At 33.2% G+C, this 26665-nt stretch overlaps 1 protein-coding gene across 11 annotated transcripts in view; it reads right to left on the reverse strand.

Moving 5' to 3' along the window:
* LOC112665425 (activating transcription factor 7 interacting protein) overlaps nucleotides 1–26665 on the reverse strand; it is a 111724-nt gene that overhangs the window by 26996 nt on the left and 58063 nt on the right. For 9 of the 11 annotated variants that reach the window (XM_025455162.3, XM_025455160.3, XM_025455165.3 and 6 more), the window contains 4 exons: nucleotides 20489–20572; nucleotides 18786–18931; nucleotides 16607–16744; nucleotides 7386–7451 (listed from right to left, as the gene is read on the reverse strand). In XM_025455162.3, coding sequence (XP_025310947.3) covers nucleotides 7386–7451; nucleotides 16607–16744; nucleotides 18786–18931; nucleotides 20489–20572 — 434 coding nt within the window. The remainder of the gene's footprint in view (nucleotides 1–7385; nucleotides 7452–16606; nucleotides 16745–18785; nucleotides 18932–20488; nucleotides 20573–26665) is intronic. The other 2 variants (XM_035706998.2, XM_025455157.3) reach the window with 1 other exon arrangement.

Here is a 26665-nt window from a genome sequence, read left to right on the forward strand (position 1 = left end):
CAGAAATAGTTGATTACCAATTAAGTGGTGCCTAGGGTCACAAATCAAATTTCTCAAATTAAAATAATTTTTACAACTATTACTTATAAAAACTACTTGCCACTATGTGTTATAACTTCATAAAAAGGTATCTCAATACTAAACTTAAGTATCAACTAACTTCAGCCTTTTCCTCCAAAACACAAGGAATATAGAAATGGAATTCTTATACACATTAATTACCATTACTTGGGCCTCCATCAGTAATTACACTATCATCATATATTTCTTAAATTAAGAAATATAAATAACTGCTCAAGACTTGATTAAGTGTAATAACATTAATAAATATTAAAACAAATGTGATAAATTCTGATCATATCAGCAGATGCCACTAATTATTCTTTTCAATCAACAAATCCTGATGCTTTTTATAGGATAAAAGAATAATTTTAACCAGCAGCTATAGCATTATAGTTATATGTATAGAGAAAATAAGAGATAAAATTACAATGAATTGCTCTACAGGTGCTTAAAATCTTCCTGTGGACAAAAACATATTAAACAAATAGAAAAGCAAGTTAAAGTTAACAGTGCAGTACCAATGGAAAAAGTTTTAAAAAAAAGTTTTTGAGGAAAATGCATCTTCAAATAGGTCTTTGAATAATCATTACATCCAAAACAGTTAAGATGAAGATAAAGAACATTTCAGAGAGAAAAATAGAAAAAGGTGTTAAAAAGCATAATAAATAAACTAAATACAACTGACTTAGGATACTGTATGGTCACTGGATGGAAGACCTTAAGTTCTACACTGTAGTGACATCAGCAGATGGCAGAATAGGAAGACCAACACCCTCTTTCCACAGGATAGACCAAATTTCCTTTGTCAGAATTCAAGAAACTAGTCTAAGAGGTTATAGGACCCCCAAGAAGTAGCAAGGCAAAGAAAAGGTGCATTGTAGTGTGCAGGAAAGTCTGTTTCATTTACCCATCATACCCCAAACACCCCAGATACAGTGCAGCACAATCAAAACTCCTCACTGTGGCTTCTCCTTTAAAAAGGAGAGAAGAATGAAACTTTCATGCAATATTCTTGCTTTTCAGTAGACTGTCCAAGGCACTGGTTTCTGTTCTACCTGACTTGGAGGAAGAGGCATATGTTGGATGATTGGGGGCTACATGAGAAATAAAGTGAGCCTATTGGTTTGGTACAACATCAGAAAAATCACACTAGCACAGACAGTAGAGAGATGTCCAAAATTATGCCTTACAAAACCAAAACTGTAATACAGAAGACCGAAGTCAGTGGAGAGCTTCTGAGTAGAAAGAGCCAAGACTCTTCAGATAAGAAATTATACATATATAATATCTTACATAATACAAAAGAGAGCCGAAGTAAGAAATTGTCACAAGAGACAAAAAGGACATTATATAACGGTAAAAGCATCAGTTGACCAAATACAATATTTATACACATTTGTGCACATAACATCAAAACCTCCAAATGATATATACATTGACAGAATTGAAAAGGAAACAGACAGCAACACAATAATAGTAGGAATCTTTAGTATATCATTCTATATAATGGGTAGATGATCCAGAGAAAGATTCAATAAGGAAATAGCAAAACTGAACCAATACCAAAGACCAAATGGACCAGACATTTGCAGAAATTTTCACCCAACAGTTGAAAAACACAAATTTTTCTCAAGTGCACACACAACATTCTCTAGTACAGATCATATATTAGGTCATAAAATGACCTTACCAAATTTATAAAGATGAAAATCATATCAAATATCTTTTCTAAAAAAAAAAAAAAAAAAAAAATCTTTTCTAACCACAATGGAACAAAAGAAAACTATAGCAGAATGAAAAATGGAAAAGTCACAAATATGTAGAAATTAAAACACACTTAAAAATCTAATGAATTAAAGAAGAAATCATAAGAAGTATTAGAAAATATCTTAAGACAAAAATACAACATACCAAATTTATGGAACAATTTATGCAGCAAACGTAGTACTAAGAGGAAAACTGATAGTGGTAAACGTTTCTACCAAAAAGGAAGAAAGATCTCAAATCAACAACCTAACTTAACACTTCAAAAAACTAGAAAAAGAAAAACAAACTAAACTCAGGAGAAGGAAGGAAATGATAAAGATTATAGCAGAAATAAACAAAACAGAGAACACAAAGTCAATAGGAAAAAAAAATCAACTAAGAGTTGGCATTTTAAAGTATCAACAAATTGGCAAAACTTTACCTACATTACCTATGAAAAAAAGAAAGAAGACATAAATAAATAAAATCATAAATGAAAGACAAGGCAACAACTGATCCACAGAATAAAAAAGGATCACAAAAAACTACGATGAACAATTATACGGCAACAAACTGGGTAACCTAGAAGAAACTGGCAGCTTTCTGGAAATACACAACCAAGACTCAATCAAAAAGAAATTAAAATTTTGAACAAGATCTATACAAGTAGTGAGACTGAATCAGTAATCAAAAACATTCTAATAACAAAAAATACCAAGGACTAGATGACTTCAGTGCAGAATTCTACCAGACACTTAAAGAATTAACAGCAGTCTTCCAAAGAACTGATGAGAAAACTTCCAAACCCATTTTATGAAGCCAGTATAGCCAGATACCAAAACCAGATACCACAATAAAAAAAAAAAAACTATAGCCTAATATCCCTGATGAACATAGATGTAAAAATTCTCAACAAAATACTAGCAAACCAAATTCACCAGCGTATTAACATGACCAGGTTAAGATTTATCACTGGAATGCAAGGAGAGATTGACATGAAAAATCAATGTATAAATCAATCAACTGAACACCACATTAACAAAATGAAGGGGAAAAAACTACATGATCTTCTCAACTGTTGTAGAAAAAGCATTTCATATAATTCAACACCCTTTCATCATAAAATAAAAACATTCAACAAATTAGGAATGGAAGGAGACTACTCCAATATCAAAAGACTGTATGTCAAAAGTCCATAGCTAACATCATACTCAACAGTGAATCAATTAAAGCTCTCCCTCCTAAGATCAAGAACAAGGGCAGGTTGCCCATGCTCACCAACTTCTATTCAACATGATATTGGAAAGATCTCACCAGAGCAGTTAAACAAGAAAAAAATATAAAAGGCAACCATACTAGAAAGGAAGAAGTGAAGTTTTCTCTGCTTCAGATTACATGATCTTATAGCAGAAAACACTAACGAATCCATTAAATAAAGTTCAAATGAATTCAGTAATGGTGCAGGATAATAATAGGAATAATAATAATAATAAATATTAAAATATGTGCTATATAATTGTTATAATTACATAATAACTATTACTGTTAAGTTACATAATTAAGTTATAAAAAATTATAGTCGAGCAAAAAATCTATTTCTATATATTAACAATGAAAAATCTGAGAAAGAAATTAAGAAAATAACATATCATGAAAGAGAATAAAATGTTTAGTAGTAAACTTAACCAAGAAGGCAAAAGACCTTTCAAATGAAAACTACAAACACTGTGGAATGAAATAAAAGATACAAATAAATGGAGATATCCCATGTTCATGGACTTGACCACTTAATATTGTTCAAATGTCCATACTATCCAAAGTGATTAAAAGTTTCCATGTAATCTCTATCAAAATCCAACGTCATTTTTTGCAGAAATAGAAAAAAAGCATTCTAAAATCTGTATGGAATCTCCAGGGATTTGAATTGCCAAAACAATCCTGGAACAGAAGAACAAAGTTGGAGGCTTCATACTTCCTGATTTCAAAACATGTTACAAAGCTACAGTAATCAAAACACAGTGGTGCAGGCATAAAGACAGGCACACCAGAACAAAATAAATATCCCAGGAATAAACTTCTCACTTACATGGTCAACTGGTCTTCAACAAGGATGTCAAGGTTACACAATGAGGAAAAGAAAGTCTTTCAACTAAAGATATGAAAACTAGATATCCAAACACAAGAGAATGAAGCTGGATCATTATACCATATACAAAAATTAATTCAAAATAAATCAAAAGCCTAAATATACGACCAAAACTAAAAATTCCAAGAAAATATAGGGGAAAAGTTTCATGATGTTGAATTTTGCAATGATTTCTTGGATATGACATCAAAAGGACAGGCTATTAAAGCAAAACAAAGGAAGTTACAACAAACTTAGAAGCTTCTACACATCAAAGGAAACAATGAACAGAGTGAAAAGGAAACCAATGAACAGGAGAAATTAATTGCAAATCATGTATCTGGTAAGGGGTTAATATCCATCCAGAATATATAAAGAAGTCCTACAACTTAACAATTAAGAACAAGTAACCTGATTTAAAAATGGGCAAAGGACCAGGGCACCTGGGTAGCTCAGCAATTGAGCATCTGCCTTTGGCTCAGGTTGTAATCCTGGGGTCCTGGTATCCAGTCCCACATCAGGCTCCTGAGTCCCACATGAGGCTCCCCATAGGGATCCTGCTTCTCCCTCTGCCTATGTCTCTGCCTGTGTCTCTCATTAATAAATAAATAAAATCTTTTTTAAAAAAGGTGGGGCCAAAGGACCTAAACACTTGACCAAAGATATGCAAAATGCCCAACAAGCATCTGAAAAGATGCTCAACATCACTAATCATTAGAGAAATTCAAATCAAAACTCAAATGAAATGCCACTTCACATCCATTAGCAGGGCCACTATTACAAAACAGAAAATAACCGTTAGCAAGAATGTGGAGAAATTGGAACCCTGTGCCTTGTTAGTAAGAATGTAAAATGGTGTGACCTCTTTGGAAAACAGTATGGAAGCTCCTCAAAAAACTAAAACCAGAATTACCACATGATCCAGCAATTTCACTTTTGGGTAGATTTTCAAAAGATTTGAAACTAGGATCTCAAAGAGTTACCTGCACACAAATGTTCACTGTAGCATTATTTACAAAAGCTAGGAGATGAGAGCAGCCCAAATATCCATCATTAAATGCATGAATAAAGAAAACGTGGTATATATTATATACATAAAGTAGAGTATTATTCAGCCTTTAAAAAGGAAATCTTATTACATGCTATTATACAGATGAAACACTCACCAAAAAACAAACAAATAAACCCCAAATACTATATGATTTCACTTATGAGACATCTAGAGTAGTCAAATCATAGAAACAAAAAGTATCAAGTGCTGAGGGGAAAGGAAATGGGAGATGTTCTATAGTATGGAGTTTCAATTTTGCAAGATGAAAAATATCTAAAGATCTTTACACAATGTTAATATAGTTAATACTTCTGAACTGTGAAGTTAAAAATGATACATTTTAGGTTATGTGTTTAAAGCACAATTAAAACAATCTTTAAAATTCAGTAAAAAATTAAAATATAGAATTTAGATTTAATCTAAAAATTTAATCAATTACATCATTGATTTTTCATAAAAGATGAGAATATCTCTACTTTTTTTAAAGATTTTATTTATTTATTTATTTATTTATTTATTCATTCATTCATTCATTCATTCATTCATGAAAGACACATGAAAGACAGAGAGAGAGGGTGGGGGGCAGAGACACGGCAGAGGGAGAAACAGGCTCCATGCAGGGAGCCCGACGCAGAACTTGATCCCAGGATCCCAGGACCATGCCCCGGGCCAAATGCAGGTGCCAAACTGCTGAGCCACCCAGGGATCCCTTTACATTTATTTTATAGTAAGAACTAGAAAGCATATAAGTTAGAGATATCAGTCATAAGACAGTAACAGATTAGATTATAAATGTGGACTTAATAGCAAACTGCGTTGAGGATTTTCTGCTCTTTTAAAAATTAAAATAGAATATATTTCAATACAAACCTGCATGGTGGGGTTTGCTTTTAACTGGTTAATAAGACAGGACCAAAGAGCAAATCTAAATAGAAGAAAAGCACTTAAAGTACTATTGTTTCTTTACTTATTTTAATATGGGAGACAACTAAAGTTTTAAATTTTCATTCTTATCTCTGTTTTTAAAACTTAGCATGACACAGATGTAAAATTATAATGGATACCATAATTAAAGAGAATTAGGACAGGAAAGAACAAATTCTTGAGATTTCTAGAAATGTCTCTCACAAAAAGAAAATATTAACAAGAATGAGTAGATAGATGTTCCACTTTGGGCATGTAAAACTGGCCTTACTCAAAAGCTAATTAAGAAAGGAAAAGAATTTGAAAGACTGAAGACCACCTCAATACTTTCCTTCAAGCATCACACACCCTAATTATTCAAATTAATATTTCTAATCTTTGGGAATTAATACAGTACTTGTTGTTTCCATAATACTTAGAGCTCTCCATGACAAACCTTTCAGGGACTGTAATATGAACAGTTGTAGATCTTGACTGTGGTAAAGATTACATAAACCTATATATATGATAAAATTGCACAGAATTATGCATGCATGTGTGCGCACACACACACACACACATCATGAATCCATGTAAAAACTGGTGAGAAATGATAAGGTCCATAGACTACTTAATAGAATTGTTATCAGTATTTTGGTTTTGATATTATACTGCAGTTATGTAAGATTTCACTACTGGGGGAAATTAGGTGAAAACTTCACAGGAGTGTATGTACTACTGTTGCAACTTTCTGTACATCTATAATTATTTCAAAATAACTTTAAAGTTAAGTAAAGAAGATGTCAAAATAAATGAAGACAGAAAAATCCTACAGTAATAATGATTACTACTGAAATAATTGTTATTGGCAATTAGTAAGTGCCAGGCAATGGAGCTCTTAACATAAAGAAATGTAATTTGCCCAAAGAGAAAAAAAAAATCCAGAGGAAAAGAAAGAAATTAAACTAAAAACTATAATGCAATACATTAGCAATATATTAAAGATATGTATTACAGAACTGAGGAAATAACCAAAAGCTAAAGGTAGACTATATATTGGAGTTTATGTTATGCCATGATGTTTGGACCTAACTGTGTGGAGGAAGAAAGAAGAGAAGAGGGCTACTCCAGGTAATGGAACACTAACATACTTCGGAGGAAATAAGAAACTAGACTAGGACGCTAGCAAGAATGTAAAAAGAAAAAAATATGGTAAGACGGATCCCAAAAAGATAATTTTAAAAATGAAATGAAAATTTAACTTCTAAAATGCCAAAAATAGATTAATATAAGTGTTGATATATGAAAACAGTAACTCAGGATTAGAAAAGAGTTAAAGTGCTAGAGCTATAGCTCCAGAAAGAACATACAGGAAGTGCACAGTATGAAAGCAAATTTCAGACCTATAATAAAGAAAGACTTTCCTAAGACTTTGACCATTTCCTAAGATTACCACTTAGAGCTAATTATTAATTAGGCAAAAATAGAAATTCTTACTTCTTGTCTTTTCTTAAGATCTTCTTTGGCTGCTCCAAAGCGTTTGGTTAACCTGGCTATCTTGGCCTAAAAAGAAAAAGCAAAAATGAAATAGAAATCAAGTAATATCATGGTACTAAAAAGGAACTCATTCATATATTACAAGAAACCCACAAAGAGCCTTATTTCAGCCAACTAGGCAAACTAGGGATTTCCTTGCTTTACATACCAAGGAACTTCTTAGGAAATAATCACCAGGGAAAAAAAGTTAATCATCAAAAAAAAGTTAATCATCAACTCAAAAAAAGCTAACGAATAAATGGACACATATATCCATTACTCAAAACTGTTTCTTGCATTCAGCAGCTACAGATTTACTTATTGCAGGGAGGGGGCAGGGGTTCAAAAAGTTATTTTCAGTTAAAACTATTTAAAATAGCATTTTATAAATCATAACCAATGAAATATTGTATCCCAGGGTATGCTAACAGCTTTCCCACTTCCATAAAAAAAAAAAAAAACAGTCCACCCAAAATTTTGAGTATTCTGAATCTGTACAATTTAAGAGAAATCTAGTCTTCCTATCTAGGAACATAGTACATTACTATTAACTCAAATTTTCTTTTTCTGTCTTATGGTGTTGAAATTTTCTTTTTGGTTTATTCTTTACTTATTCATTTTAAATATCTACCATATATGAAACCTTTTTCTCAAATGTTCTCATTGTTCTTTGTTGATGTATAGAAAACCTACTGTAATGTTTTTCTTCAATCAGGTAGTTTCTAAATCTTTTTCATCAGTTTGCCAAGTTAATTCTATTGCATTCCCATCATTACTCTTAATTTCTTTCTCCTGTCATTATTTTATTGTGCAGACTGCCAACAAAACTCTAAATAGCAGCATAGATAATAGACGTCTTTACCCTGGTCTCAATTTCAATGTAAATACTTCTACAACTACTAAATATGATATGAGTTATAATTTGAACAGAGTTCCATATAACTTCGGCTTTCTACTTCCTTACTAAATAAAATGGACTTCATAGGTATAAAGTTATATATAATAAAGTTCTCTTACCTTAAAGAATCTCCTCTGGACCGCTGTCTCCTTTTTGAATCCTTATGTAGTTTATTTGTACTAACTATTTATATTTCAAAAATTAATCTACTTTTAAATCTTCATGAAAAAATAAAGTTTTATCCTCATTGCTCAACATTCAAAAAGGGCTAGGCTTTTTGTTATTTAACTCTTTCTTCCTTGTGGGGGCTTAGTTTACAATTGTTTTTTCCTAGTACTGGAGATGAACATATAATATTCTTTTAATTTCCTATTTAGTAGTAATGAATTTAAAATTGTAAATTTCCATCAATTAATTAATTAATTAATTAATTAATTTGTGAATTTCCCTTTGAATATTGCTGTGGCTTTAACTTACAGTTTTGATATGCAGTACTTTAATTACACTGTTTATCTAGAAAGTGGAGAATTTCCATTTTTACTTCCTGTCTCAAATTACCCGGAAATATGTTTTAGGGGAGCTACGGTCTCAGAGGGGGTAGAAAAGCTAAATATTTGTTGATAACTTCGATTTTTATTACACATTTGCAACTGACTCCACAGCAAATGACAACTTTCTGCATTTTAAGACTTTCTTAGAAGTTACTATAATTCTCATCTTGACAATGCATCAGAAATATACAATCTAAAAATTATACAACCTTTTACTTAAAAAATAATTAAAATCATGGAAATAACTTGAGATTTACTTAACAATTTAACATCTCTGAAAAAGTAAAAATTCACAAAACTTTTTCATGATTCAGGAAGCAACCAATCCAATCCCTTACAGTAATATATAAGATATTCCAATGCTGAAAATTATTTTCAGCTACTGTAAAATATGTTTAGTACACATAAAAGGAGCCAATAATTTAAAATACGCTTTAATAAAAGGATATGGATAAAAGTCATATCACAATTATTAAGACCTTAAAAATGATCTTCAATAATTCCAAACTAGCCCATTTTGAAAAAGAATAACTATGAAAATCAATAAAAATCTACTTTCCTGTATCTAGAGAAATTTATACTTTAAAAATTTTATCAGGAAAGAGAACTTCTGAACTTTCTTCTAAATTCTACCTAACACAATTCTACTCTCACCAAATTTTTCAATATATAGTAAAGTTTTACAGTATTGCAAAAGGATCATGAGTCTCTTAAAAATGTATTCTTTTAATAAATGCTGTCTTTAAAAAAAAGGACACTAATACTAAAATTAGTAATTATATTATTCCTGACAGCAAAATATCTAAACCCAATTTGTTTATTTTCAAATGTTTTAATTCTGAATTTTATAAAACTCATACTAGATTTTGCCAAAGTCAGTCAAATATAATAAATGAATATATATATGCAAATCAGGAAGATGTATTCATCAACTGCTGTGGAATGATACAGAATATATATAAAGTTGGATTTTCAAAAAAAAATAAATAAATAAAGTTGGATTTTCAAAACGTTTGTTGTCAAGTGTAACCAAGAAACAGTAAATAATTAAGCAAACTATATAATTACTTGGTGGAGTATGTGATATATAAGCTTTAGACACTGGAGAACTCAGAAGTAATAATAAAAATACTGGAACAGAGCGGCATCACCAAAAATGACTGAGTAGGTTATCTCAGGGTTCAGTCCCTTCCTAAAAGCAACTAAAGAGTTGACAAGCATTGTTAGAATCAATGTTTGCACAACTCTAGAATCTACTCAAAATCTCAGAACAGTGGAGCACCTGCGTGGCTCAGTTGGTATATAACTCTTAATTTCAGCTCAGGTCTTGATCTCAAGGTCATTAGTTAAAGCCCCATGATGGGCTCTACACTGGGCGTGGAAGTGGGATCTACTTCAAAAAACTCAGAATAGCCAAGGAAACACTTGGGGGAAAATAAAGCTGCTACTTTGCAGTAAGAGAACAGTGTTGTCTTTTAGATTGTGGATTCATTATTCCCCACACCCAGAGCAGCAGCAGCTGTGAAGATAACAGAATGCCTGCTTCAGGCTCTAGTGCCACAGGAAGCATATGGACCTTATCTTCACTGGCAACTCCCTTAAGGACCAAACACAAAGGACAGCCTTTGTTTCCCCCAATTGGAATAATTCTAAAGGCTGGAGCAGCATCTCAGACAGCTCTCCCTAAAAAGATTTAAAGGCAAAGGTATTGGCAGAGCAGCCTGGGGCAAAGGACAACAATTTGGATAAGCAATAGATAGAAAAGCCTGAGGAAAAAAGGTTGGTAAAGGTGACACATGGCATAAAACGACTCTAAAAGCTCTTAAATCAAGAAGACTATGCAAATGCCCAGGAAAGAAAAGCCTAAAATGGCCTGAAAAGACCCTAAACTTTCACTTAAGCCAGCAGGAAGTGAGGATAAGGCCAAGTTGAATAGAGTAAATTGTACTGAAGGAGTAAATCTGCAAAGATTGGGAAAGCATTCTTTTTCTTCTTTCTTTTTTCTTTATTCTACTCCAAGCATTTAAGGTAACTGTCAGAACATCACCTGAACACTCAGCTAATGAAATACAAACTTCAGTGTCCACATAAAACAAAGAATCTATACTTACCAAAAATAGTCTAGAAAAGTCATCAAAACAACAAACAACAAACTCTGGGTAATGGGGGGAAAAATCCTGACTCCCAGAACTAACACATTACAATAATTCAAAATATGCAATTTTCAACAACAAAAAATTAGGAGGCATACAAAGAAACAAGAAATAAGAAAGTATTGGCCATTGGCAGAAAAAATAATGAAAAGAAAGACAGTTCAGGTATTAGACTCACTAGACAAAGGCTTTAAATGAATTGAAGATCTGTTCAAAGAGCTAAACTTAAAAACACACACACATACTCACACACACACACACGAAAACCAGGAAAACAATGTCTCACCAAACAGAATATCAAAGAGCCAGAAAGAAAGCACAGAATTCTAGAGCAGAAAGTATAATAAGTGAAATAAAAAATTCAGCAGTAGGGTGCCTGGGTGGCTCAGTCAGTTAAAATGTCCGACCTCTTGGGCGGCCCTGGTGGCACAGTGGTTTAGCGCCGCCTGCAGCTGGATGTGATCCTGGAGACCTGGGATGGAGACCCACGTCGGACTTTCTGTATGGAGCCTGCTTCTCCCTCTGCCTGTGTCTCTACCCCTATATCTCCCTCTGTCTCTATGAATAAATAAAATCATTAAAAAAAAAAAATATCCGACTCTTGATTTTGGCTCAGGTCATAATCTGAGGATAGTGAAATCCAGCCCTGCATCAGGCTCCGTGCTGGGTGTGGAGCCTGCTTGAGATTCTCTCTGCTTCTCCCTCTAACCCTCCCCTTGTATACATGGTCTCTCTCTCTCTCTCTCTCTCTATATATATATATAGATATATATACGCATACACATACATATATATCTTTTGTTTGTTACAGATATATAATATACATACAGATATATAGATAGATATAGATATAGATACAGATATAGATATATAGATATAGATATAGATATTGATAGATGTATCAAAAAAAAAAATCCAGCAGTGAGAGTTAACAGCAAATATGAGCAGGACCGAGCTGTAGAGAAAAAAGAGTTTTGTATACTTAGTGAAAATAAGTAGGTATAAATTTAGGAAGTTAAGTGCAGGTCAGCCCGGGTGGCTCGGTGGTTTAGTGCCACCTTCAGCCCAGGGCCTGATCCTAGAGACCCAGGACTGAGTCCCATGTTGGGCTCCCTGCAAGGAGCCTGCTTCTCCCTCTGCCTGTGTCTCTGCCTCCCTCTCCCTCTCCCTCTCCCTCTCTCTCTCTCTGTGCCTCTCATGAATAAATAAAAATAAAATCTTTAAAAAAAAAAAAGGAAGTTAAGTGCAATCTCCAGAGTAATCACTAAGGAAAAAATTAAGTAAATACACAAAAAGAAAACATGTAAGGAAACAAAATGGTACACTAGAGGAAAAAAATATGTATCAATGACAAAAGATGGCAGTAATGAGGAATTAAAAAACAAAAAGACTAGAAGAAAAAACAGAAGTCTTTCCTTATCAATAGCTACTTCGAATAAAAGTAAGTAGATGAAACCTTCCAATCCAAAGCCAGACTTCAGCAGGAGTGGATAATAAACCATGATCCAACTATATGCTGTCTATAGGCTTCATCAAAATTTAAAACTTTTATGCATTAAGGTACATTACGTTATCAATAAAGCAAAAAGAAAACTTAGAGAATAGGAGAACATATTTATAAATCATATATCTTAAGTGTTCAATACCTGAAATATGTAAAGAATTCTTATAACTCAACAACAAAGAGGCAAAAAACCCAAATTAAAAATGGGTAAAGGAATGTTTATAGCAGCAATGTTCACAAGAGCCAAACTGTGGAAGGAGCCTCGGTATCCATCGAAAGATGAATGGATAAAGAAGATGTGGTGCATGTATACAATGGAATATACTCAGCCATTAGAAACGACAAATACCCACCATTTACTTCAACGTGGATGAAACTGAAGGGTATTATAAGTCAGTTGGAGAAGGACAAACACTATATGGTCTCATTCATTTGGGGAATATAAAAAATAGGGAAAGGAGAGAAAATGAGTGGGAAATATCAGTGAGGGTCACAGAACATGAGAAACACCTAACTCTGGGAAACGAACAAGTGGTAGTGGAAAGGGAGGTGGGCTGGGCATTGGGGTAACTCGGTGATGGGCACTGAGGAGGGCACTTGATGGAATGAGCACTGGGTGTTATGCTATATGTTGGCAAATCAAACTCCAATAAAAAAATATATACAAAATAAATAAAAGCATTAGAAAAAAATGGGCAAAGGACAAATAAATATTTCTCTAAAGAAGATACACAAATGTTCTACAGACACATGAAAAGATGTTCAACATTAATAATCATTAGGAAAATGCAATCCAAAACCACAATGAAATACCACCTTCACACTCAGTCAAATATAATAAAAACAGTAACAAAGAGAAAATAACAAGTGTTAGCAAGGAACTCTCACAATTTGCTATTGGAAATGTAAAATGATGTAGCTACTCCAGAAGACAGCTGATTAGTTAGTTCTTCAAAAAGTGAAACAAATTACCACATGACCCACAAAGCCACCCACATCTACGTATATGCCTGAAAGATTTGAAAACTGGTCTTCAAAAATTACTTGTACACAAATGATCATAGCAGGGCTATTCACAATGCTTAAAAGTTAGAAACAACTCAAATGCCCATCAATAAAGAATGCATTAAAAATTGGGTATTAGTAGCTGAGTTTTGGAGGAGTCAAAAGTTATACATGGACAGGGCATGTGGGTGGCTCAGCAGGTTAAACATTCAACTCTTGATTTCAGCTCAGGTCATGATCTCAGGGTTGTGAGATGATCTCCTGAGCATGGAGCCTGCTTAAGATTCTCTCTAGCTCCCCACTACTGCATCTCTCCTACTTCTCTTTAAAAAAACCAAAAAGAGAGAAAGAGTTACAAATAGGCTTTCAACTACACCAGGGGAGGGGATCAGCACCACAATCCCTGTATTATTTGAGTCAACTATTTATATAATACATACCCATAATATTACACAGCTATATATATTTTAGTTCTTCCTTAGTGATTACTCTGGAGATTACACTTAACATCTTGAATACCTACTTATTTTCAATAGCACACAAATATTTTCAATAGCATACAGATATAATTAAATACTACTTAACCATAAAAAGGAATGCAGTACTGATACATGCTACATTGTATATGAACCTTGAAAACATTATGCTAAGAGAAAGAGGCCAGACACAAAAAGTCACATATTGTAGGACTCTGTTCATAAGAAATGTGTAGAACAGGTAAATCAGCAGAGACAGAAAGTCAATTAGTGGTTGCCAAGGACTAGGGGAAAGAAAAACAGGGAGTAACATAAGGTTTTCTTTTGGCTTGATGAAAATGTTTTATACTAGATAGAGATGACAATCACACAACAATGTGAATGAACTGAATGCCACTGAATTGTAAACTCGAATGGTTATTTTGTTATTGGAATTTTATTTCCATAAAATACTAAATATTAGAACAACACAAAAAGAGAGGACTAAATTGAGCTCAGTAAAATTTAAGTAAATGGCATAGTAAGGGCAGATCCTTATAGCTAAGTAATGGGAGAAACAATATGAAACTGAAAGCCTAAAATAAAAATACTATGAACATTGATATTCTGTAGAGTAGTGTAGCAACTGGTAGGTATTAGGAAAAGTGGATCCAAAAAAGGAGATCCAAAAAAACTAAAAATACAAAAATAAATAAGATTTGAGGAATCTGGACTATATGGAGAAGAATGAAACAGTGTTTTAAAAAGGTGAACACAATGGTTGGGAAGGACCAGCAAGGCCTGTAGAACCAGAGTAATCATGCAAAAGGCTGTTGCTATAATCAAGGAATTGAACAAAGGAAATATATTTACAGTACTATACTTAATCTTTACAGAAAAAATCCACCCGTAAGTGGACCTGGGCCTTGTGAAAAGTGAAAGCAAGCAAAAGATAGACTTTAGTAAGAAATTTAACAAGTTAATTTGGCATCCCACTGTATATGTGAAATGATTGAGAGAAATCAATTTCCAAGAACTAAAAAATTATCAATGAGAAGAAAAATGGGAAGATATTCCTTGAAGATTGTTCTAAGAATTCAAGAATTACAAGTAAGAGGAACAATGGCATGGGGATTTATTTGTGGAGAAAAGACTGGTTTAGGATTTAAAGGATTCAGATTCTGAGACTACCAAGAAATATCAAAGTGAAAAGTTTATTGAGTGTTATGAGATCTGGACTTGCATGTGACATGCGAATACGGAAGTCAAAGTCTCAGATCTTAAAAGCACAAAATGAGAAACAACAAAATCACTTTTAAGTCTTCAAACATTTTAAAATTCTAATTCAAAACTCTCAACAAATGAGTAAAATAAAGTTTAAAAATTAAACAATACTTTCATTATTAGATCTAAAATAAAAGAAACATGACTAGTAATGTCCTAAATGGTACATTACAAAATTACTACAAAGATCTTATTTAAAAAGTCACACTTCAAAAAAAATAAAAAAATAAAAAGTCACACTTCAAACAAAATTAAAAATATGAAACCAAGAAAATAACTTTTAGGCTAAGAAATATAATACATAAATTCTAGTCACGTTTGGTTGCAATTTATTTTATAACCAGAATACAGTGACTTTGTTTTCATGGACCACTTTTCCTTCCATATAAAGTAAGGCTCTATAAGTGGTTTGCAAACTCAGCATCTATAGACTATGTTCGTATTTAAGACAGCCTAGTAGAAACCACACATTTACTTATGACAGTATGAATGTAGTGAGAAAAACTTCCAGTTTCTTAGTCTTGGAATAAAATGAATTACTACAGCATGTTATCATGTTCATTTCAGTTATTTAGAAGTTCAGACACTATATGAATATGTGGAGTTATATTTAATAAAAAATGAAAACAAATATAAACTAATACAACCCAAGATCCATGGCAGAAAAAGGGTTAATATAAAAATAATCACGATAAATATTTTTGCTACTTATGCTAAAAAATATCAGCCTTTCTTCAGTGACGAAGGCTCTCTTATGGGTTGAATCATATATCTGAAAAGTTCATATATTGAAGTTTGAATCCCAAGTATCTCAAAATATTACTCAATTTGGAAGAGAGGTCTTTACAAAGATAATTAGTAATGATGAGGTTATACTGGAGTAGAGTGGGCCCAATACAATATAACTCGTATCCTCATATAAAGGGGAAATTTAGGCACAAACACAAGTACAGTGCCATATGAAGACAACCAGTCATGGGTGATGCTTCTATAAGGCAAGGAATGCTCAAAACCATCAGTAAACCATCGGAAGCTAGGAGACACATGGAAGAGATTCTTTCTTATAGCCTTCAAATAGAACCAATCCTTCTAACACCTTGATCTTAGACTTTTAGCCTCCAGAACTAAGAGACAGTACTTCTCTGTTGTTTAAGCAGCCAGTTTATGGTACTGTTTTTATGGCAGTCCCAGCAAACTAGTGGTGACTCCTTTTACTTCTAATATTTAGCAGTTAAATGTAATTTAACTGTAATTAACTTTGAAAATGTACCTCCAAAAATAAGTTATAAAAATAATGACACATGGGTATACAATTCAAATCAGTATACAAACCTGTAGTTCAGTAATAACTGTTTTATGCCTCTTGTTACATTCAATCTTTTCAACTCGTGTTTTTAATTCCGCCAAAGTCTTATCAAATACAGCACACTGTAGCGCACACAATTTTTCTTCCAGCAACCACTGTACAACCTAAAGAGAAATATTTTTCTTTTTTACAGCAAGGAAGACATTTTAGCAAGCAGTAAACAGTAAACATTCTTAAGGACTAATAAGACAGTACTAATGTATTGATTAGCTTAATGTGAAAACATGCCAGCATTCAGAACACAATGTTATCTGCTGAAAGCCTCTACTTCTACATATATATCTACTATGATAGAATTACATAAAAACAAAATTTCCAGGGACCTGGGTGGCTCAGTATCAGTTAAGCGTCTGCCTTACGGCTCAGATCCTGATCCCAGGGTCCTAGGATCAAGCCCCCATCAGGTTCCCTAATCAGCAGGGAGCCTGCTTCTTCCTTGCCCTCTGCCTGCTGCTCCCCCTGCTTATACTCTCTCACTCTCTGTCAAATAAATAAATAAAATCTTTTTATTTCCAGAGGGTGAGATTATAATTTCCAGAAGGTGAAATTTTATGAATAATTTTAAATTGAAGTTTTAATATTTATTTCTAACACCTTCTACTGTGATTCAAAGGAGGTCAGTTAAAGGACCAGTTTTTAAAATTTCTAATCTGTTGCAGATATTTTGGTGAGACACTAAGAATATCACTGCACTATGAAATTTCTATAAAATACTTTTAAATACCTTACAATTTACATAATCTTATGGATCTATAACAAAAAAAATTAAAATCTTAAAAAAAAAGGACTAAATAAGCACTGTTACTTCCACATGACAAATTTTAAAAGCAAACTTTTAAAGAAAAACAGCACCTTTTTTTTATTTATTTATTTATTTTTAATTTTTATTTATTTGTGATAGTCACAGAGAGAGAGAGAGAATGAGGCAGAGACACAGGCAGAGGGAGAAGCAGGCTCCATGCACCGGGAGCCTGACGTGGGATTCGATCCCGGGTCCCCGGATTGCGCCCTGGGCCAAAGGCAGGCACCAAACCGCTGCGCCACCCAGGGATCCCAAAACAGCACCTTTTTATTGCCTCACAAATTAATTGCCTTTTTCTCATGTGAATATACTGTATATCAGTGGAAGAAGGACACTGGTCTAAAACCTGTTATTTATAATTTTATCATTAAATCTTTAAGACTATAAAAAATTAATTTCACTCAACTTTCATATTCCTCTTAAAAAGCATTTGTCATAAACACCTGTTAACACATTCTGGGAAAAAAAAAATATATATATATTTTTTTTTATTTCTATCTAACTCTAGTCTAATAGATATAGGCAGATGTTTTCAAAGTCTGTATTTTAAATTCTTCCTTTCCCTAGGCATTCTAATTTTTTTATTATTATTACTTATTTATGATAGTCACAGAGAGAGAGAGAGAGAGAGAGGGGCAGAGACACAGGCAGAGGGAAAAGCAGGCTCCATGCACCGGGAGCCCGACGTGGGATTCGATCCCAGGTCTGCAGGATCGCGCCCTGGGCCAAAGGCAGGCGCCAAACCGCTGCGCCACCCAGGGATCCCTCCCTAGTCATTCTAAAGCTCTGTCTCTACTTTTTTTAACAGTGAGCCTAAAGAACATAACAAAGATTTACAAAGTAGGAACTTACAACCATGAAATCAGCTTATAATAAAGATTAAGTAAAAAAGATTATGAAGAAGATTAAAATATAAGACTCTAATATTTCCACTAAAGTTCAATATAGGGGATCCCTGGGTGGCTCAGCGGTTTGGCGCCTGCCTTCGGCCCGGGGCATGATCCTGGAGACCTGGGATCAAGTCCCATGTCAGGCTCTCTGCATGAAGCCTGCTTCTCCCTCTGCCTGTGTCTCTGCCTCTCTCTGTCTCTGTGTGTCTCTCATGAATAAATAAATAAAATCTTTTAAAAAAATAAAGTTCAATATAAAAGAAAAAAATATGAACTCTTTAAGAATCAGAAAGTTTTTAAAATTAAATTAAGAATAATAAGATCAACCACTTTCTTCAAGTTCTATGAAAAACCTAAATGTCAGTAAAATACAAAATAATATCAAAAACCTAAAAGAATAAAAACAGTCATGCTTTTTATTTAATATGGTTTTTAACTTATAATCTGTAATACCTTTTGTAGCTTCTGATTAATATCTCCTTTAGCTGTAATCTTCACTTGAAATTCTGCTTCATATTCTTCTTCCATATATCGACGACGTTTAGACTGTACATTGTCCATGTCCTCTGATTTAGAACGTTTTCTTCTAGAAAATTCACCTCAGAACAAAAAGTATAATGATTAGTCAGGTTTGCATTATAGACCCTAATGCCTCTTTTCTGTTCTCAACAAAATATTATTTCTAACTATCATAATATTATTTCAATCAGTTATTTTATGAATTATTTTTGAAATTAGAAAAGTGGATAGGTAACTTTTAAACTCTGAACTTGAAATGATTTTCAATATGCTACACAAGAACTCCCTCATGACTAAGCAATGTATAACATAAACATAAAACATTCTTTCCTTGGAAGTATATTAAGATGGAGAATCACCTAATATATCAATATGAGATTAGAAGAAATAATCTCATATTCATTCCCTTAGGTAAATAGTGAACATGAGTCCTCTGATAAAATGTAATACTCATTCTCATGTCATAGATTTCTAACTGTACAAAGATTTAATTATTTAATTCTTCCTCTTCAATACATTTTTTTCTCAGTAAATTTAGAAAAAAAATTCTTAATTATTAGCCTTAGGAAAATAACATAAGACTAGTTATTCTTTTTTCTTTTTGAAGATTTATTTATTTGAGAGAGAGAAAAAAACTCATATACTTGCAAAGGGGGAGGGGCAGAGGGAGAGAAGAGAATTTCAAGCCGACTCCCTGCTGAGCAGGGAGCCAACAGAGGGCTGAATCCCAGGACCCTCAAATTAAGACTCTCAGAATTTGACTAGAGCCAAAATCACAAGTCAAACACTTAATTAACTGAGCACCCAGGCACTCAAGGCTAGTTATTCTTAACATATCATAATGAATTCCAAGTAAATAAAAATAATAAAATTTCTATCATTATAAAAGTAAATTTGGTAAAGATATTCAAAGATCTTCACTTAGAAAATTTATATTTCAAATACTGATAACATTCATGAGATCATCTGTTTTTTTTTCAATATATAAAAAATAAAAATACTAAAATCTCTACTTATTAAAGGGAAACATCCTTATGTGACCATAAGTATCCCTCTTCGCTTTTCTCTATATCCATGTATCTATATGCCTACTTTTAAATCCAGTTCTACTCTAGGACTTCTCTTACAATCATAACTTATATAGTCAGACATGGAAACCAGAATGACAAGGAGACACAGAACCTAGGTTTACTGACTTCTAGTCCAATGATAATCTTATAAACCTAACGACACCCAGTCCCATCAAGTCCTCCTTCCTGTGAAACTTAGGAAACTTAAGGAGACAGACACGGATTGTCATTGACTTCTATCACCCCTGACAAAATTTTTATAGTCTCACGCTCTAAACATAAATCTAAAACAATCTACCTCAATACATTAAGGTAGTACTTTATTAAATATTAAACATCTTTCTTATAGAATAATGAAAAGTATAAAAAAATAAAATACTAAAGTATATAAAATAGTAATTTTAAAAATCCTTGGGTTAGCAATAACAAAATGATTTAATTATGTTTACTAAAACCACAAACTTTTTAAATCATCTCATAGAAAGGAAATATATTACACAGCCTTAAAAAAAGAAACAATGAATTACTATTTTTCTAAACTAGTTCAGGTTTTTTGTACATGCTTACTTTTCTCAGAAGGTCTTTCATCTTCATTTATTACTTGCTCTTCTTCCTCAGGTTTGCTGTCCTTTTCATTAGTTTCTACTTCTGCTATAACAAAAAAATGGAAAAGGAAATCTTACTTCCATTAGAATTCACAGCAGCTCATTCTAATTTATAATTTTAGTGTTATCTATCCAGTCAATAAACTTCTACAAAATCAGTCTCAAAATATGAAATTTTAGGACTAAAAAGGGAGCATGGCATGGATTGGTAGAAATGAATGACCAAGTCCACTTTCAAATGACATTACAGAGACATCTGGGTGGCTCAGGCAGTTAAGTGTCTGCCTTCAATTCAGGTCATGATCCCAGTGTTCTGGAATCAAGCCCTGTGTTATTGGACTTCCTTCTCAGTGAGGAGCCTGCTTCTCCCTCTCCCTCTGCCATTCTCCCAGCTTGTGCTCTCTGGCTCTCTGTCAAATAAGTAAATAAAATCTTTTTTAAAAAATGCTCCTACAAATTCATAAAAAGCTCTTAAACATGGAAAAACTAACAGTATAAATTTTAAAAGAATCTTACTTAGTAATTTACTGTCAATAGTAGATAACTAAAATCTATTGTAAAACATTTAGATTCCATTACATTGAACTATTAAAACTGCAATACAAGAGTGATAATTTCAAAAAAAAAATTACAAAGTACTGCCAAATTCAAAACATCTAACATTTTAACCAGGCACATTAAATCACTAAGTTACTTTAATAGTTGTAAGATAGTTCGTAAAATAGAAATGGATAAGCTATTATAAAGATAACAAAAGTTCAACTTCCCCACTGCAACTGGCTCGCTCCCCAGGGGTTTCAATAAAGCATGCTGTTTCATCATATTCTGCAACCAAAATTAAATACATAATCACAAGGAATATAACATTATACAAAGATTCTGAAATGGCATTTCTTCTCTAGAAGCCAGGCACCCCTACTAAAACTATTTTTAAACTTTAAAATAAAGTATTAAAAATAAATAAATGGAAAATATATAAAATAAATATTATAAAATTAACTTTCCATTTAATTATACTCATTAGAAATATTTTAGGATTTCATCCCTCCAACTCCAGTTTCAATGAAATGAAAATTTCTTTTGCTTCCTTGTGGATTCCAAACTCATTATAAAGCAATTTTTTCTATATAGTTTTCCAAATCCTCTTGATTGGAATACTGAGGATGGTGACTCCTGAGCTTCCTAGTCCCCAGAGTATCCAGAGACATTGAATTACTGGGTTGCTTTTTATTTGAAAAATTATTGCTCCACTCAAAAAACATAATTATGGCTCCAATCAGAGTAACTACAAGCCAGATCAGCCATAACACAGCAGAGCAACTGGCCTGCCAATTTGATCTCTTTTATGTGTATGTTAGCTCCCTCTCCTCTTATAAATAGATCAAACTTAGCTTGAACTTCTTCCATTTTCTCAACAACCCCGTATTACCCAATTCCCATTTTCCAGATATGCTTGGAAGAAATGGCTAGATTTTCAACACTTTAAAGCAGTTATTGGAATTTTAAAATAGAATTAAAATTTATACGTGAGTTTTATTTAGTGGAAAGAACTTGGGATAAGAAAAATGGTTCTACAGAAAGGAACAAGGCCCCTATGTTTAATTTTTTGTTCACAAAGCCTCTATAAAATCTGAGAGTGGATCTGCTTTAACCCAGAATAATAATCAAAGGCCCATGTACATAGACATCTTTTACATAATCTCAAGTACTTCAAGAGATGCCTGAAACTCATCCAAAGACGTAGGTTAAGACTGTCTTTTTTTAGAATCTGTCCTCATTCATAGTTTCTGCTATAATTCCTATAGTACTGAGTACAGATTTATTGCAAATTAGACCATTTTCATATATAGTTCTACGCGTGGCATTCTTTCCTTTCAGCTAGACTAGACAATAGTAAGCTAACTAAGAGCAGGTACTGTATCTTTTATTTTTGGTAACCCTAAAAACTTTGGGAAAGAGCTGAGACAAAGCAGATGTTTAATACCTATATGATAACCATTATCTTAAATAAGACTTCATAAAATAAAGGTGGAAAAAATGTACTTTTTCCATTTTTCCACTGAAAAAATAAATATTTTCAGTCTTGTGGACCGACCATATGGTCTCTGATGCAACTACTTAACTCTGTCCATGTAGCAGGAAGCAGTGATAAACAATATGTAATATATGAACACATGAGCATGGTTATATTGCAAAAAAAATTTATTGACAGAAACAGAGCCTATAGGCTATGGTTTGTCAATCTGTCTGAAACTCTTTGAGAATATTTAAAACAAAACAAAAAATTCCTATGGATTAATTAAAGATAATATATACTTTAGCAAAATGGACAAAGTACATGAACAGGCAATTTATAGATAAGGAAATACAAATGGTCAATAATAAACATATAAAAATTTTCAACCTTACAAGACATATCAGAAAAATGTGGCAATAAATTTTTGAGTTGGGACGCCTGGGTGGCTCGGTGGTTTAGCACCTGCTTTTGGCCCAGGGCGTGATCCTGGAGTCCTGGGATCAAGTCCCACATCGGGCTCCCTGCATGGAGCCTAGTTCTGCCTCTGTCTCTCTCTCTCTCTCTCTCATGAATAAATAAATAAAATCTTTTTTTTTTTATGTTTTTAAGTTTTATTTAACCAATACAAACTTCCAAATAATATCTCCTACAGTGGATTTTTGCGAACCCTTTTAAAGCAAAACTTGGGGGGAAAAATTATATTTTACTAATTCCAATTTTCTTCCCATTCTCTCTGAAACCCAATCTCAATTAGGTTTTCAATTCCACCACCTCGTGTCAAGGTCACATATGGATCTTCAGGTTATTAAATATTTGTCTTCCATCCTACTGGAACAAACAGTAGCATTTGATACATAAACAGAGTTGGGTTGATTATTCCTTCCTCCTTGCAACTTCCTCTTTATTTGACATCTAAGATATCAGAATTTCTTATTTTTCTTTCTACCAGAAAAGCTGCTCTTCCTTTTCTTTTTGGTTAATATACTCATTTGTTTTTATTATTATTGAAGTATAGTTGATGTAAGAGCTACTCTTTCTTGGTCTCCTTTGCTGGTTTTTCTTCTTCATCTCCCAACCTCTAAACACTGGAATTTCAAAAGCTCAGTTCTTGTACCTATTCTTATCTCCATTTATACTCCCTGAGGTGATCTCATCTTGTCATTCAACTTCAACTAAGGTCTATATGCTATCTACTCCTAAATTTTTCTAGATAGTCCAAGTCTCTGTTCTGAAATACCCATATCTAACTTGGGCAGCAATAGTCATTTGTAACTGATGTTCTTCCTATACTTCCCTTTCCAAAATCTGCTTCTTTGATCTTCCTCAACTTTGAAAAGAAAAACCTGCAATTTCTACACCAATATACAGGAATATGAGGTTCCACACAGAAAAGTTAAATACAATAAGAAACAAATGAATGTAAGTGGATTGAAATAATAAAGAACTTCAGCTGAACACAATAAACATTGGCAATAAATTATCAATAAATTTTAATTAACTAAACCACAGTAATTCTATAACTACTAACCTAAACTAAAAACAGACAAACCCCATGAAATTCTATTCCTGTGCAATTACCCTCATAAGCACTTATATTTATCTTAAAGAGCCAATGAATAGGGAAAAACAAATCAACCAGATACATTTTTCATTTGAAATAAAATTTGGAGGGAAACTGTAATCAAAATTTAGTGTAAAATATAGCTTAATCTAAAACAGATTTTAAATGTTAAGAAATAGCAATGTTTATACAATTAAAAAGTAGTTGGGGAAGAGCTCTCCCTCCTATTTCTCTATTAAGAAATAGAATGAGAGGGAAGCCTGGATGGTTCAGTGGTTGAGCATCTGCCTCTGGCTCATGTTGTGATCCCAGGCTTCTGGAATCAAGTGCCACATCAGGCTCCCAAGGGAGAGCCTGCTTCTCCCTCTGCCTATGTCTCTACGTCTCTCTGGGCCTCTCATGAATAAATAAAATCTGAAGAAAGAAGAAAAGGAAAAAGAAGAAAAGAAAAGAAAAGAAAAGAAAAGAAAAGAAAAGAAAAGAAAAGAAAAGAAAAGAAAAGAAAAGAAAAGAAAAGAAAAAAGAAAAGAAAAGAAAAGAAAAGAAAAGAAAAGAAAAGAAAAGAAAAGAAAGAAAAGAAATAGAATGAGAAAGGCCAAGAAGGATGAAAAAATGGAGAATGCTGTAGCCCAAAAGCTAAAGAAGTGTCTCAAGAGGGAGGGACTATTAAAAGAGACTATCCAAGTGTGAGAGAATAGACAAAATTTTGGATTTAAATCCCTGGATTTAACAATATGAACATCAATGTCACTTCACTGAGAATAAGGATGGGGGACTGGCAAGGTGAAAATCAAAATTCAATTAAATTGAAGAATAAGTAGGAGGAAAAAAACAGCGCTAGCCTATTAACAGACCTTGAAGAATGACTATGAAAGAGAGGAATGAGATGGAACAGAAGCTAGAGAAAGAATACACGGCATGGAAAGTGAATGGAAGATAAACTAAGGCATGTACCTCTTGTACTGCTGTTTAAACTTGTCCAGAGAGATATCTTTATTTTCCTGGCCTTCTTAATAAACATATTATCATCTTAATCATCTAATGAGTATCAGTTATCATACAGTACTATGTAACAACATGACAGTATCTTTAGGCCTACTCAGTTTATCTGCAATACTTTCTTAGGTCTTTCTTTTAGTACTATAAAATTAAAATGGCTTTTTTATTTGCTGTTATCTTTCATTATTTCTTATTGCTGCTCAAAGCTATCATAACTGTTATATTTAAAACAAATTGGCTAAAGAAGTACCTGAAATGACAGAGGTTTATGTTTTCCTATTAGTACAGCACATAAATGTTAGTAGCTATAGGAAAGAGGTAGTCCCCAGTACTTCAGTTTATAATTCTGTGCTCTGAAAACATTAAAAATTAGTCAAGAATACTAGGGGTCCTGGGATAAAGCCCCGCATTGGACTCTCTGCTCAGCAGGAAGTCTGTTTCTTCTCCCTGTCCCTTCAGCCCCTTTGAGCGCTCTCTCAAATACATAAATAAAACCCCCCCCAAAAAAATTATGAAAGTAATAACTCACTGGAGGGTATTATGCTGAGTGAAGTAAGCCAGTCGGAGAAGGACAAACATTATATGTTCTCATTCATTTGGGGAATATAAATAATAGTGAAAGGGAATATAAGGGAAGGGGGAAGAAATGTGTGGGAAATATCAGAAAGGAAGACAGAACGTAAAGACTGCTAACTCTGGGAAACGAACTAGGGGTGGTGGAAGGGGAGGAGGGCGGGGGGTGGGAGTGAATGGGTGACGGGCACTGGGGGTTATTCTGTATGTTAGTAAATTGAACACCAATAAAAAATAAATTAAAAAAAAAAAAGAAAGTAATAACTCAGAAGGTACGCATGTACTATAGTCCCCCCTTATCTGCAGGGACTATGTTCCAAGAACCCTAGTGGATGCCTGAAACCATGGATAGTACTGAAGCCTCTATGTTTTTTCCTATACATATATACTTACGATATAGTTTAATTTATAAATTAGGCACAGATGAACAATAATTCAATAATTATAAAAAGTATACTGCGATAAGTTATATAAATACGGTCTCTCAAAATTTTATTGTACTATACTCATAGATCTTATGATGATGTGAAGTGTTAAAATGCACATGTGATGAAATGAAGTAAGATGAATGACATAGGCATTGTGATGCACCATTAAGCTACTACTGACCTAGAAAGTTACTACTACTAAGAAAAAGTCAGAGAAGAATAACCTGCTTTCAAACCATGGTTGACTGTGGATAACAAACTGCAGAAACTGAAATCACTGATAAAAAGGGACTAGTGTAACAGATTCCACTCCCGTGTACAGAGTACACTTTTAAGACCCATGAAGAAACTACACCACAATGCATTATACACAAAACTTCCTTGGGGGGGAGCGGGGGGGGGGGGGGGGGCAGGAAATAAAAGTTTAGTTACCATCTAAGAAATTAAATCTATCACTACACTTACTCTGCTACTAGCATACAATCAAGATAAAAGTCTAAAAGTAACCGGGGCACCTGGGTGGCTCAGTTGCTTAAGCATCTGTCTTCAGCTCAGGTCAAG

The sequence above is a fragment of the Canis lupus genome, chromosome 27 (assembly GCF_003254725.2).
Source record: "Canis lupus dingo isolate Sandy chromosome 27, ASM325472v2, whole genome shotgun sequence".
Classification (NCBI taxonomy): Eukaryota; Metazoa; Chordata; class Mammalia; order Carnivora; family Canidae; genus Canis; species Canis lupus.